The sequence below is a fragment of the Mus musculus genome, chromosome 6 (genome assembly GCF_000001635.26).
Source record: "Mus musculus strain C57BL/6J chromosome 6, GRCm38.p6 C57BL/6J".
NCBI lineage: Eukaryota > Metazoa > Chordata > Mammalia > Rodentia > Muridae > Mus > Mus musculus.
In genome coordinates, this window is record NC_000072.6 from 108,143,262 (window position 1) to 108,157,272 (window position 14,011).

Sequence of the window (14,011 nt, forward strand, 5' to 3'; positions counted from 1 at the left end):
TAGATATATATCTTTGGACTATTCATGAACAGCCCACATATTTTTCTGTGAAAACAAATTAAGCATATCAAACGGAAACTTATCCGAACAGTCTGAAAATGGCCTGAGGCATGGAGTTCAACAGGTTTTTCAATAACCTTTGAATGAGAAGCAACTAAAGCATTAATGTTCTTTATCACCGTCTTCTGGGCACTGCACACAGAGCATTACCAGTGGGGCTGGTTTTAATACTGTTCTTCGGTCAGTTTGATGAATACCCATCCCCAAGATGTCCAACGACAACAAGTATTCAAAGATGATCTTTGTAAAGGAGGCACCGTCTAAACACATGCTCCTATTAAAATGTTTACAGTACTAGAGAGCATGGTTTTAGGGGCAAGGAACTTGTCAATGAAGGGGATGGAAACCCAACAGGAGGACCAGCAGAGTCAACTAACCTGGACTTCTAGGGACTCTCGAACACTGAATTACCAACCAAAGAACACACACAGGCTGAAACAAAGCCCCCAGCACACATATAACAGACGTTCAGCTCAGTCTCCATGTGGGGCCCCCAAACACTGGAGCAGAGGCTTTCTCTAAAGCTGTAGTCTGACTGTGGTAAGCGTTCCCCACAGCGCTGCCTTGTCTGGTTACAGTGACAGAGACTTGATGCACCAGAGTGGGGGATAGCCACGGGGGGGGGGGGCCCACTCTCTCAGATGTGAAGGGGAGGGAGAATGGGGAAAGGTCTCTGTGAGGGGGACTGACTGAGAGGGGATTTGGGATATAAATAAATAAATAACTTATTTTAAAAAGACAGGGGAAGTAAAACTCAAATAGACAAGGCGGTCTTCTTTTCCAAGGAATAGGTACATTCTCCTATGAATGTCATATGAACAGGCTCATGAAAACAACTGCTAAGTGACTCAAGTTTCTCACTCAACAAGTTCCTCTCATTTTCTCCAAATTACACTGCTGAAACAAAATCCGTTCTCATCACAGCCCAGGTGAGGAGGTTCATGAAGAATACCGTGTCATATATCTTAACAGTTAATAATAAAACATTAGTGAATTTTGCAGCCATTTATATACCACACTTTGCTCAAATTTATGAGATGAAGCATAGGTAAACACCCCAAAATAGTTACCATTATCACAGTCCAGTGGCACATAAAATAAGACATTTTTATAAAGGGCTCTGAAGCTGAAACAAGAGACATGTACACGGTATTCCTTTAAAGAAATGGAAAGTTAATGTCAAGACGGATGCATGAAACCCTTGCTGCTGTCTGCTCAGAGGACAAGGGTCACCCATCAAGATACAAGCCTATTCTACAAGATACTCACTGGGTTGAACGTTTCCTCAACAGAATGGTGAACAGTCCACCAGTCTGAGGTCCACTCCCACACATTCCCCACTATGTTGTATAAGCCATAGCCATTGGGAGGAAAGGCATCAACCTAAAAATAAAGAAAACAACATTGACCAATTAATTATTCACTATTAAAATCTATAGTGCTATAAAAAATCTCTCTGGTACATCAACGAATCAAGATCATTTATTTCATAATAGGAATGCCAATTTTCATAACCACCTACCAAACACCAGTCTGGAAAAATAAATATAAAAATCTCGGCCCCCTCTGTTTTGTTTTACTTTAAGCATTCAGAGGGAGTTTATAAACCTAAGAGAGTGTATTAAATGGGCTGGAACTGGTGAGGTTATTTTTAACAGGAAACAATAGTAACTAACACTAACTATAAGTACCAAGGCTTGACTAATATGGGAGAGAGGTGCGTGTAAGAATACGTGCGTGCGTGTGTGTGTGTGTGTGTGTGTGTGTGTGTGTGTGTGTGCATGTATGTATGAGTATGTGGGGGTATACAGACAAACAGTATTTAGGCTTCAAGATCATTAACAGAAATGTCCTCCTAGTATCAACGTCTTGTCACTGGAAAGCAGCTTTTCCAGGCAAATAGTGTCTTTTAGCGCCATAGATTCCACACTAACTCTGCCTCCTCCACAAGCTCCATCCAGTTGACCATTTTCTCTTTAATCTGCAGTCACTGTCATTAAATAAGGAAAATGTCAGCTCATTAACCCATGTGTTTCTAACAGCAGGTCTCCGGAATGCAGCAGTCTGCAGTAAATTATACATCCATCAAGGAATCACGGCCCAATTCAAAGGCAGGTCAGACAGTACAGGATAACACCCACAGGCATGGAAGCAAGGTGCAGTTTATGTAAGACAGAGGGCAGGAGGAGAAAACACACTGAACAATAGTGAATTCAGGTCACTGGCCAGTTTCATGACTTAAAGATTTTCCCCATCAGGATTAGGGGTTTAGCTCAGTGGAAAAGTGTGTAAGGTGAGGTCCGAGGTTTTGTCCCCACAATAGGCAGGGAACAGGGAGATATCGAAAAAAGACAAAGTCAAAATATAAAAGCAAAACAAAACAAAAAAACCTTTGGGGAAAAATTATTTTAGCCTTCTTCTCAATAGACATTTTTTTAAAAAAAATATGTTTGTGATGAAAAAGGCCATTATCTTCGGAGATATTTTTTTCTCTTTTCATAATTCATGCTTTTCCATACTGAAGAAGTAAGACTGTAAGAATGAATAAACTAACATTCATGTCTAAATGGCTTCAGATGGTTTTACATCTACCCATGAATACAGAAGCATCTGTCAGTTGGGCAATTCAGTGCATTTTAATCCAAGTTAGGAAGCCACACTGAAAGGCAGTTCATGGAGATGAGCTGGGAAGTCAAACCCCACCATGCTGCTTCCATAATGAGCGTTCACTATGGAAACAGCCTTGGCTCATTCAGAAATGCCATGTGCGGCCAGTACGGGCAGGGAGGGGCTCCGTGGCAAATGAGTTCAGAAAGAGTTTAATGAAGGAAGCAAAAGGAGAATGCCTGAAACTAAATTCAGCTCTAAAGAGCTGGGCCTGACAGGCACACAGGCAATCCCACCATCTGGGAGGTGGAGGCAGGAGGATCAAGACTAGCCTGGGCTACATGGTGAGTCTGAGGCCAGCTGGGGCCACATCAGACACTCACACTCACTCGTTCTCTTTCAATACAGCTCTACAAAGCAGAATGGGACAGAGAAAGTATGAGGGCAGGAAAGGCCACACAAATTCCAAGGTACAAACTCCAGTGGGAGGATCTACGCATGCCCTGGAATAGGATCTGTGATCCAAATATAAGAAACAAGAGGGAGGGGAGGCCACGGCATAAGCTATAAAACATGTCTGGAACAGAAAGAGCCCCTGGACTAAGTTGGAAGGAAAGAGAAAGAGAAGAAATGAGTAGGCTGCAGGGAGGAAGTGGAAGACACTACGAGGCCAGGGGAATAAGAAACTGAAACACATTCTAGAGAAGGGATCCATCTCCAGGTTTCTAGACGGGACATGGGAGGTACCATGTTAACCTTCCTGGGCTGTTAGTCCTCAACAGGGAAGTAACAGTGCCCATCAAAGGTTCGCCCTCCCCCTTTAAATAAGAGAATATCTGAAGTAGAATCTGGAAGGTAGCACCCTCTTAGTTACTAACGTATTATATGTGAGCAGGGCAGTGTGGGAAATGGAATTCTCACTGTTCAAGGTCACATGAATCACACTAACCAAGCTTCCTCCCAGGAACCTCACATGAAAACAAGTGGACAAGCCAAATCCTTCTTGAAATGCTAAGAGCTGCTAAGCATTAAAACCAAAATGAATTAGTGATGGTGGAACGGTAGAATGGCAAAACATCCCTCCATCTCCCTAGGTTCACAGTGTGCAACACTCAGAGTCTCAGGTGTCCGGTGCTAGCCTGACCTTGTCTTAAAAATGAGAACAACCCAGTAAGTTAGATTCTTGTCCTCGACTTCCGAGAGCACGGTGACAACTGTGGTGGTTTGTATAAGTACGACCCCCACAGATTCATGTGTTTGAATTCCAGGCCATAAGGAATAGCGCTATTAAGAAGTATGGCCTTATTGGAGGAGGTGTGACGATGATGAAGGAAGTATGTCACTGTGTAGGTGGACACTGAGGTCTCCTATAGACAGGCTTCACCCAGTGTGGAACATAGTCTCTTCCCAGCTGCCTTTGGATCAAGATGTAGAATTCTTCACTCCATGGTACCATTTCTGCCTGGATGCTGCCACACTTCCCACCATGATAATAATGGACTGTTAGAAACTGCAATGAAACTGTAAGCCAGCTACAATTAAATTTTATCCTTTATAAGAGCTGCCTTTGTCATAGTGTCTCATCACAGCAATGGAAACCCTAACTAAGACAATATAAAGGACAGTTCAGGTCAATTCGAGGTCATTTTTGTAGGCATCAACTAAACTTAAAGACACCTAACATAGATGTGACCATCTGAAGCCTTCCCCATCCTTGATTAAGTCTACTTTAAGAACGGGTTCCTTCAGAGCTGCTGGTAACTGTAACAGTTTTATCTTGGTAACTGGGGGGCAATGTCTTTAGGTTAAGTTCTGCAGATACCTGCTGGCCTCTTTGTCAAACACTAATGCCAAGCAATGGAAGGGCAGAGCAGGGTTTTGTGTAGCTTAGTGCTAGTGTGGTCCTAGGTTCAATCCCAAGAACCACAATAAAGGTAATAAAATAAACATCTACAGAGAGTGCATATCTCATACTGATCTGTCTCTGTCTCTGTGTCTCTAATTCTGTCTCTCCGTCTCTGTATGTGAGTCTGTGAGTCTGTGTGTGTGTGTGTGTGTGTGTGTGTGTGTGTGTGTGGCTGTGTGTGTGTGTGTGTGGCTGTGTGTGTGTGTGTGTGTGGCTGTGTGTGTGTGTGTGTGGCTGTGTGTGTGTGTGTGTGTGGCTGTGTGTGTGTGTGTGTGTGGCTGTGTGTATGTGTGTGTGTGGCTGTGTGTGTGTGGCTGTGTGTGTGAGTGTGTGTGTGTGTGTGGCTGTGTGTATGTCTGTGTGTGTGTGTGTGTGTGTGTGTGTATCAGGCCCTCTGAGCTTTATGTTGTTTACAAAGGTTATCCAGAAATGACTCATTATTTTTTCTTCTTCCTCTTCTTCCTCCTCCTCCTCCTCCTTTCAGCTCACTTAATTAAATACACATACAATACTATGGTGGTAATCACAGGAAATGTCTGTAATTGTCCAAAGCAGCTTTATCATAGTCTCTTACTAAAATTGACTGGGGCTTACATTATTGATCTGGTTCATTATAGCTACCACAGACTTCTTCCAACAACAGAGACAATGGAAGCTTTCACCTGTGCCTCTGGGATGGAGCCTGCCCATCTCTAAGGACAAAACGATCCTGTTCAACAGTGGAACAATGGACACTTCTGTACTTTGGCCTTCACAGCTCTCATGTGAATGCTGTTACTATAACAACTAAGGTCTACTCCATCTGAGCAATGCTCTGGGTTCAGGGTTTACTGCAGCTGCTGTAGGTGGCACTATACACTTTGAGGGAGGCCCCTCCTGCCATGGTCCCACTTCCTGCCAGGCTCCTTCACGTGTTCTTGTCCAGAGAAGTTGGAAATGAGTTTGACATGTAGTGCTATCTGTTTCAGTGCTACCCGGACCTAGAAGTGAAGCTACTGCCCTGATCTCTGTAACAACTAATATCTTTTTAATTACATTTTTTGAAAGAGAGAAAAAAAGAGTATGTGTGTGCGTGTGTACCCACTCATGTAGCACAATGTGTCTGTACGTGTCAGAGGGCAGGTAATGAAAGTCTATCTTCTTCTAGCATCCTTAGATCCCAGGGATCTAACTTAACTTAGACCATGGTGCTAGCTGGCAAACAGCTTTACCTACTGAGCATCTGACAGGTTCAGACAGCCAAGGCCTTCCTTGCCTGGACTTTCACACACACTCACATCAGGCACCACCCCTGACATTTTGCTCCAGCACCACTTCTGCTGGCCAAGAGGTCCCCTGTAAGTCCTCACTCCATGCCCTGCTCCTACCAAAAAGCTTGGCTTGTTATCCATTTAAAGCATGAGGAAAGGTAGAAATCACTGCCTTCTAAGACTTCCAATGCTTTACAAACAAAACTATGTGTCTGGAAGAGCAGCAGCTATCTTGAAAGAAACTTAGGAGGAACCAGCGACCAGATGGCTTGATTTGCCTTTTCTGCCTTACTGAATAATGCATCTTCTCCCATCAGTTTGTATTGGCTTAACATATATGTAACTCGCGTACATGGAATTGGATACAAACACAAATGCATCATGTGCTACGGAGGACTCAGTATCCTCAAGCAACTTGCTTTTTAACTAAATTCTGCTCCAAATGCTACAATGCCAACAACAGCTCAAACAGATTTTCAGTTTTTCTTATATCAGGTGCCTCTTCACTCTTTCTTTTCCCAGAATTTCTTGGTCTTTTACTCTCATTTATTTAGTTTTCAAACTGAAACTTTCTAACCATTTGGTCACATTCCAAATAACATATCTGTGTCAAATATATAAATATACTCTGCGAGATTTTCTTGAGGAAAAATGCAAATTTTAAGAAGAAGGAGGAGGGAGGGATGGAGGGAGGGAGGGAAGGAGAGAGGGAGGGAGGGATGGAGGGAGGGAGAGAGAGAGAGAGAGAGAGAATCACTTTCTTTCTCACAAACCCAGGCAGTAGGGCTATTTCTACATCATAAAACTTCTTTCCTCATTGTCTTAAGAGAAAATAAAGTGTTTTGTTTTGTTTTGTTTTTCTGGTCTGAAGAATGGTATCCCTTCAGAACTCATGCTGACACTTAGTCCTCAATTCAACAGGACTAAGAGAGTAGCCTATGGGAGGTGACTAAGGAATGACTGATGCCATGAGTTCTTTTATAGACAGGCACAAGACTGAGCGAGTGTACTGTTGCTACCTTCAAAGGGATACACAAATGCCAATCTTACTAAGGTGTCCATCTTGGACTTTCTAGTTTCCAGATCTGTGAGACATGTTCCTGTTCATCAGTGACCAAGTCTATGGGATTTTGTTATAGCCACACAAATAAACTGAGATGATTTAAAACATACCTTCATGGCTGTACTGTTGGCAAAAGCTCCATGAGAGAAGAACTCTTCCACATCAATAAAAGGAAACATACCTTGGGCACTATTGGACACAATTTAGCCAAGAGAAGATTTCTAGGGTGGGAGTGTATCTCAGTGAGAGCACACATGCTTAGCCATAGGCAAGATATTGGGTTGATTCCCGGTGGAAGAGGAAGTGAAGGAGGAGAATGGAGAGACATTTGAGACATTTTCTAACCTTTAGCCATTGATTGCACTGAGAATCTGTTTTTTAAAAAAATCAGAGATGCTCAGTATGAATATACAAGATGTCCACTGCAGTATTATCTAAGCAAATCAGGACTTATTTACACGACAGGTTATCCGGCCTGTGAACGGCAATGTGATCATGGTCTATGCGTGACAGATAAAACGCTCCTGGCGGTAAAGGGGAAGCAGCGGGATTCCAAGTCTTCCATCCCGAGGCCAGCGAGATGGATGAGCACATGACTGCTCTTCCAGAGGACCCGACTTCATTTTCCAGCACCAAAGTTAAAACTAACTGCATGTAACAACTCAAGTTCTAGGGGACCCAACTTTCTCTTCTAGGTTCTGTGGACGCCTGCACATACCCTTACACAAATAACTAAAAATAACATCTTTAAAATATTCTATCCAATATGATTTAAAAGAAATATATAAAAATATATATGCTACATATATACCAGATGTACTGGCTAGTTTTGTGCCAACTTGACACAGCTGGAGTTATCACAGAGAAAGGAGCTTCAGTTGAGGAAATGCCTCCATGAGATCAAACTGTAAGGCATTTTCTCAATTAGTGATCAAGGCGGAAAGGCCCCTTGTAGGTGGGACCATCTCTGGGCTGGTAGTCTTGGGTTCTATAAGAAAACAGGCTGAGCAAGCCAGGGGAGGCAAGCCAGTAAAGAACATCCCTCCATAGCCTCTGCATCCCTCCATAGCCTCCTGCTTTCTGACCTGCTTGAGTTCCAGTCCTGACTTCCTTGGTGATGAACAGCAGTATGGAAGTGTAATAAACCCTTTCCTCCCCAACTTGTTTCTTGGTCATGATGTTTGTGCAGGAATAGAAACCCTGACTAAGACACCAGAGATACACATGCTGGCAAAAAGGGTAGTTAGGATCATGAGATTTGGGAACAAGCCAAGCTGGGATTTGAATCAGCTGTGGTCACTTTCCCAGCTATGTAAACTGGAACAGGAGTTTACATCTCTGTGCCTCAGAATGTCACAGGCACACCAATACCCATCTTAAAGAGTTAAATGGACATTACAAATGAGCAGATCTATGCATGATAATGGAGCAGTAATCCTGGCACACTGCAAAGCTGGTACCACCATCACCACTAACCCCTAGGATGAGTGGAAGGTCAGGGACCAGAGTGCTAATAGAGATTAACCTGGGAAGTAGACTGCCAGGCCAGCTTAGCTTCTTCCTCTATCCAGGGAGTCTTTTTCTTATAGTGTGCATTATATAGTCACACACAAAAAAAAAGCACCCTAAAGGAGACAAGACATCTGATGATTTCCAGCATTTGCCACTCTTGAGGGTGGATAGTGAAGGAAGAACAGTGCTGGTCAGAGAGCAAATGGTACCTTTCACACACACACACACACACAAGCTCATGCTACAGTGTGTGTGGAAACAAGGAGACAACTTACGAGATTCTGCTCTCTCCTCCCACTACAAGGATTCTAGGTGATAACATGGGTCAGCATACTTGCTTACAATTACCTCTCCCCACTGATGAATTTCTCTGGCCCTGGTTTTGTGTTCTTCAGATGGGGCTTCCTGTAAGTCAAGCTTGCCTAGAACTCACTACGTAGCCAAGCTGAAGTTCTGATTCTCCTGCCTCAACCTCCAGATGCTGGTGTCAGACCCGGGTCTTCCAACCCAGGCCCAGTGCCTTGGCTCCCAGGCACACAGCCCTTCTCAAGAAGCCTGCTTACTCACGGGGGCAGTTCCTTGGAAGCCATCCTCGCCAGTGTTGCTCACAGGAAACTTGCCCTGCCAGATGTTGGCATAATGCTGTCCTTTGGGCTGCAGTTTGTTGCCCCAGGGGAAAAGCCTGTGAGGAGAGACACAGGCATCAGCATGGTGCACGGGCTTCTGGACCACAGTCAAAAGGAAGGATGCAGTGGGAGAGAACAAACAATGCACGTCTGTCCTGGGTGAACTGTTTCTTTAAAAGATACCCTTGTAAATATAACTTTTAATTGGAACTTTTAGAAATTTTCTTAAAACAACTCATGTCAAGTGTGTAAAACGTCAGTCTCTCCTCAGCACTGAGAAGGCCTGAGATAAATGATATGACTGAAAGAGGCCTTCTAGAGATCGGAGACACAAGGCATCACTCTGGACTTATATGGTAACATGAGCAGGCACTGCGTACCACACTTTGTTTTAAGCCCTGTCTATTTTAAGGAGCTTTTCCTAGAAGATGTGACCCAAACATGAGTTTTCTGTCTCATGGCTGCAGAAGCAGAGAATACCGTGGTTTCAGAAGACAGCCAAAATAAGAAAATGCTAAAAGCAGGGCAGCCTGCCAAGCAGCTCTGAGGAGGGATACATAGGAGCGGGTGTGTGGCCAGCGCTCACTCTGCCACTACAGAGTCCATTTGGTCCCATACCTGGCTTTAGGAACTGTAAAAAGTTTGTGACTCACCCACTAGTGTCACCAAAGCACCTCACAAGGAAGAAGAAAAGCCAGCTGTTATTAATCAACTTCCTGACCACAGCAAGTTCCAGGGAGCCAGGGAGAAGGGAGGAGCAGAGGAAGAAGGTGTAGAAGAGAATGTCAACACACTGCAGGGCAAGGCAAGGCCTTGTGTTTGAGTACCTGTTCTGCAGGCCTCCTCTACAGCTGTATTCCCACTCTGCCTCAGTAGGCAACCTCTTGCCCGCCCATGTGCAGTAGGCAACAGCATCGTTCCAGGAAACATGGAGAACCGGATGATTTGACCTAGAGAGGAACACGCGCAGTTAAAAGAGACAACGGCCTGAACAGAAAGCAGGAGGTAGATTCAGAAAGTGACCACAGTCATGATTTCAAAGCCTAGCTGCGACACACCTGTCCTCTGCAGTGGGGACTTCTGAAGTTTTAGATGCCCAAATGGGTCACAGCCTCTCTGCACTCAAGCATCTCTTCACTTTGTAGCCTTGGAGGCCCACAGATTCCATGGGGATGGCAGGCACAGTGAAGCTCTGCCCCTATTGGCTCAGCTGCGTAGAGTCATCAGCAGAGGCTTCTGGCTCCTTCCGCATTTTGCAAAATGGTTAGGGGCACCTTAGAGCCTCCAGTGACTATCACAGCAGACATGTAAGGCCCACAGAGGCTCAGCTTATAATCTGTACATTCCACAGAGCTCCATGCAAAGTAAACCAGAACTTTGTTGGGCTTACACAGTAGTTTTGGCATCTACTCCCTTACACATCTGTGAGTCCCTAAAAGACATGCCAAACCCTTAGCCTGTTTCCAGACACCTAGCTTTTAACTTTGCATGTTTCTGCTATCCTACTAAGGGTCAGCTAGCACCATCTGCCTCACACTAGCAGCCTTTCCTGAGAGGATGGAGGAAGTCACTGGAGCTGAAATCACCACTCACTTTTAGGTGACCTAGACTGGCCCACCTAACTCCTCATGCAGCTCTGAATTCCTATAGGACATTCATTAATTTACTCCACAAAGGTTCCTGAGTAGCTCTGAGTCTAGGGCATAAATTTAAAAGTATATTCCAGTTTGGGAGTGCAGCTCGGTCATAAAACAGATGGCTATGTGTTCAAGTCTTAGCACCACCAATGAAAATGCAGTCTCCTTTGGGTTTTCCTAACCAACTTTGCACCTGGAAAAGAAGGTAAAATTGAGATCTAGAGAACAAGTCCACCCCAGGTCCTCAAGGATCCTGCAACGTTCTACCTCACCGTCCATTTCTACACAGAGGAAGCCAGTTCAGACCTTAAAAAGTTTTGTATCTATCAAGGGGGTTGTGTCTCTAGAGCTGAAGTTCATATATATATTCCCTGTTCCCTGATTTTAAGGGGAATAACCTTGAATGTAGTTAGAAACAAAGGCCAAAAGCCCTGTCTGAAGAATGGGGTTAGACGAACAGCTTCCTGGCTGTTGGAAGCCAAGTCATAACTGAAACCCCCCTTCGTCCCCAGGGTATAATGTGCATCTCTATTTTTGCTTAAGATAATTACCTCCTTGCCACCCCGGAGACGTACTGCCACTCTGGGTTTTGTTTTGTTTTGTTTTTTGTTTTAGTCAGATTTTGGCTTCTAAGTGTATCAGTCCAGGACTAAAAAGCACATGGCCACCTGATAGGACACAACTAGTATCCATAAGAGTGACAGTCTTCTTTCACATAAAGACACATTCGTGGCTAGACTGTTCTGAGTAAATGTGTCATGACATTTGTGAGAGCCTGTCCAAAGCAAGGCAATCTGTGAGGAGGAACTCTGAAGCCAAATGAAGCAGGAAAGAGTCCGTTTAGTCAAGGCCTTCCGTGAGCAGACCCTGTGACTAGGACTTCATATACATTATTTCCCATCATCTCCTTGCCCTCCCAAGAGTGGCTGATTATACCTGCCATTCATTTTACATATGAAGAGAGCTGCTGAGTTCTGCAAGAGCACAGAAATTTTCATTGGAACAAACCATATCAACAGGGCATGACCAGACTCACCTGTGCAGAATACTGGAGTCCGGACCCTCTGGGTGTCTCCAATTAGCTCCCTTGACAGGCAACCACCATGGAGCAGCTGCAACCTCAAAGCAACCGAAAATAGGCTTCCATCAGCTACTATGACTCCAGAAATACACCGTACTCATACACACAGACAAATAATAAAAATCTCACATAGGGTCATGAGGCCTTTTTGGGTTCTAAAATATGTAACTTTACAGAGTATCAGTGCCATAGACTTACATGTGACCACATAGTCAAACAAGAAACTATTAGTTCATACAAGTCTATTTAAGTGCCACATAGCTACAGGGATTTTCTAAGGCTGTCCTGCCCATTTATCCTCTATAAGCTGTGACAAGTGGTAGATAGGAAGTGAGGTATGTCTCCAACTTAAAAGATGAGGAAACAGTTCATCTTCACGTTAAACATGAGGTTAAAGGTTATCCAAAGTGGCCAGGGATCAAGTGGAACTCAGAAGAAAAACAAGAAACTATGTTTAAAAGATCATGGTTCAATCTGCAGCTCAACAAAATGTCTGACAGACTTTCTGTGAAATAGGATCTCAATCCAGCCTCAACTAACACAGAAACTAGGGGGCCAAATCAGGCAAGACTGTGAAATACTCAGGAAACTGTTACTAGAACCTTAGCCACTTTTGAGGGGCTCTGCTAATCGTGCTCACCAGAGTAATGAGGGTGAGGAGGGAACAGTGACTGGTTAGCACCTAAGGCTTTGATGCCAGTCAAAAGGAGTTTTGAACTATTGCTCTGCTGTTCACAGTATAACCTTCTCCAGGGCTGCTTGTTCATTTGCAGACAGTCACCAACATCCATTACGGTGAAGTCTAACATAAAGGACTTAAGGCTCTGCCCTTAGCAACTTAGGGTAATGACTGATCAAGCAGTAGGGACAAGGAACCAGTCTCACTGAGCATGGCCCTATGACAAGCAGTCACAAGGAGAGCCACAAAAAAATCAATCATTGCTGCTAATACTAAAGAACAGAAACTTGGGAAAGATTCTTCTAACATAGACTGGAGTGGACTCGAGTTTGGCCCGAGGCCAACTGTATTCTCAACACATTGCATCCTTATAAGCTGGTGAGGTGGAGTTGACAGGGACTGTGTCCCTCCTGACAATGACAGCTGTCACTGTGAGCGCCAAGATTACCCTCATCCATTTTTTTCTACATTAACACAATCAAAACATTTAAGATATCTCCACAACAACCTGATGGAAAAAGACTTTTGGTTTAAACACTTCAATAGAAAAGGCATTTTGTCCTTCACCATGACCGACTGCAAGGCATTAGATTTCACAGCACGCAGGAACTGTGAGCATACCCTTCATCTACGGCTAATCTGGTTTGTTCTGTTTGGTGCCAATGACAGGTAATTTGCCCGGTGTCAAGGGAAGATGACTTGAGAAAGCTCAAGTCATCCCACTTCTGGATTGCAGCAAAATAACCATGACTCCACCTGCCCACTCCACTCCACTCCCAGCACAAAGCGCTATCGATGGAAGATTCTAGCTCTTAAATTAAAAAAGAAAAAAACAAAATACATTAAATCTGGATGGTAGATACTGGACCGCCTTCGTTCTTTTTTGTTCTCTCATGATATTTTGTATTTTGAAATATTTCTTCCACGTTTAGCAATGAAAACAAATAGACAATCTGTTTGTATCCATTCTGCCCACTAATGCGCATTTAGACATTTCTAGTTTGGAACCGTAATAAACAGCAGGCTGAATCTTCTTCAAAGAGCTTGTAGCTTTGGGTGATGTCCATGCCTACTCACTCTACATTGTGAAAGACTTCAGTTATCCATATGCCAGTCTTTAGAGGAGACAACAAATGCCAGACGCGAGGCCTTTGGTCCTGTGAAGGCTCTATGCCCCAGTATAGGGGAATGCCAGGGCCAGGAAGTGCAAATGGGTGGGTTCGTGAGCAGCGGGATGGGGAAGGGATAGGGGGAGGAGGTTTTCAGAAGGGAAACCAGGAAAGTAGATAACATTTGAAATGTAAATAAAGAAAATATCTAAAGAAAAAAAAAGGAGGAAGCTCCTCCAGCTCCGCAAGCCTTCAGAGGAGAACACCCACAAAGCTGAGCTCTGCAGAGGAGACCCAAGGGCTGCTGCAGCAGCGGCTCACCGCTCCTTTCACTGTCCCCAGCATTTCACTGAATTCAACCGCCAAGTCCCACTGGGGCAGGATAGAACAACAGGCAAAAATAAAAAGATGTGACAAAGGAAAGCAGCAGCCCTTGTCTTGGAATCTACTTTGCCTTTCTTGCTGAGTCAAAGACAGAAAA

General features: G+C 44.1%; 1 protein-coding gene across 3 annotated transcripts in view; it reads right to left on the reverse strand.

Moving 5' to 3' along the window:
• The window catches only part of Sumf1 (sulfatase modifying factor 1), a 78,571-nt gene that overhangs the window by 36,241 nt on the left and 28,319 nt on the right, over positions 1 to 14,011 (reverse strand). For all 3 annotated transcript variants that reach the window (NM_145937.3, XM_006506445.4, XM_006506444.1), the window contains exons 4-7: positions 11,698 to 11,780; positions 9,852 to 9,974; positions 8,966 to 9,080; positions 1,330 to 1,443 (exon numbers count right to left, since the gene is read on the reverse strand). In NM_145937.3, coding sequence (NP_666049.2) covers positions 1,330 to 1,443; positions 8,966 to 9,080; positions 9,852 to 9,974; positions 11,698 to 11,780 — 435 coding nt within the window. The remainder of the gene's footprint in view (positions 1 to 1,329; positions 1,444 to 8,965; positions 9,081 to 9,851; positions 9,975 to 11,697; positions 11,781 to 14,011) is intronic.